We start from the raw sequence: 6,594 nt of genomic DNA on the forward strand, positions 1-6,594 counted from the left end.
TGCTCTTTTACACTTACAAGCAGTTTGAAGAGAACTGGTTGGTTATTAAATTTTGATATATGTTTAGACTGAGGCTAGAAATTTGTTAATTCAACTGTAGTGAATGCATAAGAATATCTGTAGAGCCCTTCCTCTGGTTGTTGAGCAGAATGTTTCTCTTTTCCGTTCTGCAAATTCTTCAGCTATTGAGAGTAATGTTAAAGACAGTTCGATTCAGATGGTAAGTAAAACATCCAGTATTCTGACACGTGTTTCAGTCGAAGTCCAGATTTACATGAGCGTGCTGGCTGATATTCAAACCAAGCACTTCTGAATACAAGTCTAGAGCATTGCCGCTACACAAGCCCATTCGGCAGAAGGCAGTATTCTTCATTCAGAATTATTTTTTCACAGTCTTTGGGCCAAGAATTTAAAACATAATAAAATCAGATCACATTTGTAATTTTAATACCTTGCGCAATATTTCATCTTGCTATCTCCTTTCTAAAGTCCCAAATATAAAATGTATGAAACCATAATTTTACTTATTCGATATGAATGTGAAACCTGGTCCCTGACCTTAAGTGAAGATTGAGGGTGTTTTGAGAGGAGGATGCTGGAGAAAATAAATATCTGGCCGGAAATAACAGAAGGATGGAGAAAACTGCATAATAAGAAGCTTAATATGTGTACAGAATATCTAAATAAAAAAATGATAAGATGGGTGGGACATGTAGCACACACGGGGACATGAAAAATGCACACAGAAATGTAGTCAAAAATCCCAAAGAGAAGAGACCTGGGTGTAAATGCTCTTAAAGAGGTTATGGGAGTGAAGACTGGATTCTACTGGCTCAGGAGAGAAACAGTGGCAGACTCTTGTCAACATGGTAATGAACATTTGGGTTCCATAGAAGGCAGGTATTTTCTTTACCTATGGAGCTGCTAACAGCTTCTCGGGCAGAATACTGGTCTATGGAATTAGTTCAACAATCTTCCTAGAAGGGGGCAAGGAGTAGCGTAGTTGTTTGAGGTACTGTACTGCAAGCTGGAAGGTCATGGGTTTGAATCCTGTTGAGGTCACTGGATTTTTCAATTGACCTGATGCATCCATCTGCACCATGACACGGGGTTTCACTCGGCCTCTAACAGAAATGAGTACCAGGAATCTTCCTGGGGGTGAAAGGTGGCTGGTGCATAAGGTTGACAACCTCACCACCACCTGTGAGCTGACTGTCTAGAAAATGTGGGGGCCTTGATGTCTCACAGCCCTATGGGCCTCCATGGCCTGTTACAGGGATAGGTTTACATTATTTTCGTAGATCAGAAATGAGAACTCAGATTGTTGGTTTGTCCTCCATTAACATATTTTTGGGTACATTCTTTTTTGTAAATGTACCAAACTCCTTGTTTACATAATTTTGTATTCACTAAAGAGAATTTTACCTCATTTCCATTCAACATGTATTATGAAAATTAGATATTCACTATGCACAAGTGCCTCAGTCACTTAGGGAGGCTGCAGGGATTGAAGAGAGGTTGGTTTCCAAGTTGAGTTACAGCTTCATTTTAATCTTCATGGCCTGTGTATTGCTTTAGAGCATCACATCTATTGTAAACCTCATCCTCATACAAGGGAGATCCAAAGGGTAAGCTAACATCAATTTTATGGGTTGTCTAATTATACCATCACCACATTATGTGGTAATCAAGATGTATATTTATAACATGATGATGATGATGATGATGATTTATAACATAATTACCTTGCCTCATAAGGCATTTGTCTGACCATTAAGTGAGATTATGCATCTTCTTGTCATAAATGTCTGCACTTAACCCCAGCAGCCAATGCAACACACTTGAAGCTGAATGTCTGATTCTGTATCAAAGTGCTTTCAAAAAGGTGCTTCTTTAATAGTCCAAACAAATGAAAGTCAGGGGGGCACTTTGACCAGAACACAAATGTTCTACTTGAAGTAAACCATTTGATATTGGGGTTGAGCCCAGACTTTTACTGCAAGGAGATAGATAATCTCATGATACAGTGGGAGATGCCTTAATATGCAAGGTGATTATGACAAAAAAAGTACATATGTATATGCTTTCACTGCGTTATAATGTCATAACAGTATGTTCAGAAGTGTTCTCTTGAAGAGAGAAGGCTACAGTAATAATAATAATGGCAATGGCAGCTGATAATCAGTACAGTACCTTGCCTAATTTGCATGTAATTCTGTTTCAGCATCTCCTGTCCCATGCTCAAGCTAGGCCATTTGTTTGCAAATTCTGTGATGCTGGTTTCATCTCTCAACAATTACTTCAGAGCCATCTAGTAATTCATCAACAAAAGGACACACTGACTGCTTTGCAGTGATTGTTGCCTGTCTCTTTGTACTGAACAGGAATATCGTTTCTTGGTGAAATATTTTGGGACAAAAACTACTTGTAATGGTGTAATAATTATGTTGGCAGTACTTTTGAGTGATCTTTTCAAAGCATGCAGATTGTACTCTGAATAATCGTTTTCTTTGGTTCAAGTGAGTGACAGTTTTCTTAAATCAGGGATTCAGTTAAATTTATAAGATTTGGTAATGAATGTTTCAGCCAACCTTGTTTTGACTAAGATACGATTATTCTCTGCTTTGTGGTTTAGTGTCAGACAGTGACCTGAACAAGATATAAACTGTAAAGTGTTTTAATTTTGCTTCACAGGTTTTAATGTTGCAACAGAACAGAGATTGATTTAAATCCAAACATAGATTTTATCCATTCTTTAATGTTGATGCATTATATTTGTTGAAATGCCTGTTTGCGAGAACATTTAGGGCAAACACTTAACCACAAATGCCATTCGTCTGTGCAGAGCAACATGGTAAGGAGAGTCACTAGATTCTTCTAGAGTGTGGGTGGGCTAACTGTGACCTGTAGTGGTCTTCAGATATATGTATTTCAGCTTTGGTAAATGTCTTCATATCTCAAAATAATTTAAGTTTAGTCTGCAATAAATGTTCAAATTGTACACCTCCTCAGTTTGTGCACTTACAGCTTAATTTAGTATTGAATTAGATGTCCTCAGAAGAATTTCAGGGCTGGTATCAGCTGTCCCAACTTCATTTTACACCAAAGATAAAGAAATGAAACTCAGAATGTTTTGTGATGTGACGGGTTTATATAGTGCATTTATAATGAAAGAAATTATCATCTTGATCTTTCATTGTAGATGTAACATTCATTCATACATATTCCTGTTGCTCCCTCTGGAGCATAGGGTGTCTGTGAAATGCTTTATTTCACTTCACTTTAATCTTGTAGACGGTTGGTAGGACTCCTTGGACTAATGATCAGTCTGTTGCAAGGCCACATATGTAACATTAGCTGTACAATATTTCTCACTCAGATAACTTGATTAACATCCTGCCACTCTGCTTCAGAGACATTCATTATATGAAACACCTCTGCTATTGCACAGTGATCATTGTAACTATGGTGTAATTGTCACATTCTCTTTATAAAAAAAAAAGTAAAGCTATCCCTGTAACAAGCCGTGAAGGCCCATAGGGTTGTGAGACGTTGAGGGTCCCACATTATCTAGACAATTGGCTTAAAGATGGCGGTAAGGTTGTCAGCCTTATGTGCCAGCCGCGCTTTACGCCCCAGGAAAATTATTTAATTAATTCCTGGTACTCATTTCTGTTAAAGGCTGAGTAAACCCCAGGGCCTAGTGCAGCTGGAAGGATTAGGTCAACTGAAAAAAATGCAATCAAAATAGATCACATAATGGAACTGACATAGAAACAGTGCAGTTGACATGAGAAAAATGTTGGATGTGGTATCTATTTGGTAATGGTTGCAAAGAATTATTTTTTTACATTGCGTAAATAACTTTGTTTTATAACGGCTATAAAAACAACTGTTAGTATGTTGGATTTGGGGTTATCACAATGATGACTATGAAAAGTACTTTTTAGCACATTATTTCATGACACTTTCAGTATCACAGACTATATAGTGTCAAATGGTATGCTGATGGTGAATTTGAAGGGATTTGGAATGAAGTGGTCATGACAGAATTCACAGTACCATCCTGTCATGTTCCTGGAGGGACTGAGGATAGTCAGTGTCCTGGGCACTGCCTGCATACAAATATAGAGCATGTTAGGTTTGGTGGAAAGAGTACTACTGTCTTGTGGGATGTGATGCTGTACAGCCTGGCAGAAGTTTACTAGTGTTTGGGAGGAACATACTACTTCCACCTTCTGGGTCAAACAGTAAACCAGCCAAGTAACCAACAACCAGAGTGACATCACATTCCAGAACACAGTATCTGTATGATCATTAGTACAGGTTTTTTTTTTTTATTCTTACTCCTGGTTCTATTAGTGGCAGTTACATTTGCTGCTGTGATTATATATGACAGATGTAAAGTAAAGCTATATTCCTGTAACAGGCTGTGGAGGCCCATAGGTTTGTGAGATGTTGAGGCTTCCACATTTTCTAGATAGTTCGCTGACAGATGGCAGTGAGGTTATAAGTCTTATGTGCTGGCTGCCCTTTACCCTCAGGAAGATTCCTGGTACTCATTTCTGTTAGAGGCTGAGTCAAACCCAGGACCATAGTGCAGCTGGAACGCTTAGGTAAATTGAAAAATCCAATGACCACATTGAGAATCGTACCCACGACCTTGCAGTGCCTCAACCAACTACGCTTCAGTGTGATTGTAGTGGCTGTCAAATTGGGAGGTGATCAGGACAGAGTATTACTATGCCAGCAGAGACAGAGATGCATTCAGATCTGACTAACGTATATTACACTGCCTGGTTCTGGAATGTATCTCTGTTGTCAAGTGTGTAACTCCTCTGTCATCTGGCTTCCATTGTTGCAGGCCACTGTCCTGTTGAATAAGGAATTAGATAGGATATGGAAGGAATTGGTAACACCTTAATTTTGAACTATTCAGGCATCCATCTGGAATAAATGAGGAAAACCACGAAAATTCTCAATCAGGATAGGATAGCTAGTCTCTGAGATGAAATTTGTATCCAAGATGATCCAAATATGGAGCACGAGTGTCCTTTGCATTATGTTCTATGTAATAACAGAAGTATTAATAATATTTACACTTCTTCAGGCAGAAGATTGTTTTCTGACACAGATATATGTTGGTCTTCAGTTATTATGATGTTGCAGCCCAATAAAATCTCTGTGCTCATAGTACAGAGTATGAAATAAGTACAATCGTTAAATCTGCAGAACTTTTTTCATAGCTTATTTAATGATGGCACTGCTAGCTCTTACTATAAGCGGCCTCCGTAGTCTACGGATAACGTTCCCACCTCATGACTCAAGGTACGCGGGTTCAAACCTGGCGGAGGTCGTGGAATTTTTAAGGGCGGAAAAATTCAGGGAACAAGTCCTCCGGGAGGGACTTTAAGCCGTGGGTCCCATGTCGTAGATTTACAGCACATAAAAGATCCTCATGTCTCTAGGAGACCTCTGAGCAAAATTATTAGGCAAGTTTCCTGCCCAAGTAGTTTCCAGTGCCTCTGGTAGATGGGGGAAGTATTAAGGTACAGACGGCCAAATCTCGTTGGCTGAACGGGGCTGATAGCACGCACTGGTACCGGTAGGGTATGGCAACAGTAGAAATTAAAGGGGGATGCACAATGGACCAATAACTGGTCTAAGTGCATGGGGAAACCCACCCCCTTAATCAGGATGGTTGATGTCCTGTCAGGATCTGAACTGGGGACCTTCTAAATACAAATAAAACAAAACTATCATATTAATTAAAAAAATTAATTAACATTTCAAAATGATTTGGGGAAAGTTACAAGTATCAGATTCATTAGTGCAGGCTAATGCTTTGAAATGCTCACTCTCATGGTGCTAGTTGTATAATTAATTTGTTCATGCTGTTTGATTGAGGTCTGTAACATTGCTATTCACATCTCTTATGTAATTATTTTCTGTACAATTCTGGAATTATGTTTCCTGTTTGGATTTTATAAAACAGGAATGTCTTGCGATTGTCTTTTGTAAATAATTATTGTTATTGTTTTCTTGAGATTGTTGCCAAAATATTTCTTATTGACTATGTTTTGAAAATCATGCTAACCTCACCTACCACTTAGGAAGACTTCCTACGGAATACAGTCCGTTAGTTGCCAAATGTTTTTTTATCAAAACCACTTCCCTGTTTCAGTATTGAGTGGGAACTTTTAAATAAATAACACAGAAATATATGCATGCAAGGTTTTGTAAAATTTATGCCTGATAATGGCTTCATTTTCATATTTGTACAGAAAAATATACTTGCAGTAAATACTGAGAAGACATGTTGTTGAATGTAGAATTTTATACATATAAATAAGAGAAAACATTATTTCTGTACATATTATCCATGTTTCCTAGTAGAACAGTTTTATGATAAAATATATATATATATATGCTATTTAAAAATTATAAATATAATTATTTTGTAAATATATATTACTAAAAGAATTTTTTGACAAAATGTGGCGTATCTATTTACCAAAACTGGCTTTTACTCACTATACAAAAACCAATTACTTTTCAAGCCATGCTGTAATTGTGAATTTGGACAGACATTGC

At 37.7% G+C, this 6,594-nt stretch overlaps 1 protein-coding gene across 7 annotated transcripts in view; it reads left to right on the plus strand.

Moving 5' to 3' along the window:
• LOC111869078 overlaps positions 1-2,754 on the plus strand; it is a 223,647-nt gene extending 220,893 nt beyond the window's left edge. For all 7 annotated transcript variants that reach the window (XM_023860289.2, XM_033753280.1, XM_023860287.2 and 4 more), the window contains one exon: positions 2,225-2,754. In XM_023860289.2, the coding sequence (XP_023716057.1) occupies positions 2,225-2,356 (132 nt within the window). In that variant the 3' untranslated portion in view covers positions 2,357-2,754. The remainder of the gene's footprint in view (positions 1-2,224) is intronic.
• Positions 2,755-6,594: the final 3,840 nt, after the last annotated feature.

This window comes from Cryptotermes secundus, unplaced genomic scaffold (genome assembly GCF_002891405.2).
Source record: "Cryptotermes secundus unplaced genomic scaffold, Csec_1.0 scaffold455, whole genome shotgun sequence".
In the NCBI taxonomy this organism is placed as follows: domain Eukaryota; kingdom Metazoa; phylum Arthropoda; class Insecta; order Blattodea; family Kalotermitidae; genus Cryptotermes; species Cryptotermes secundus.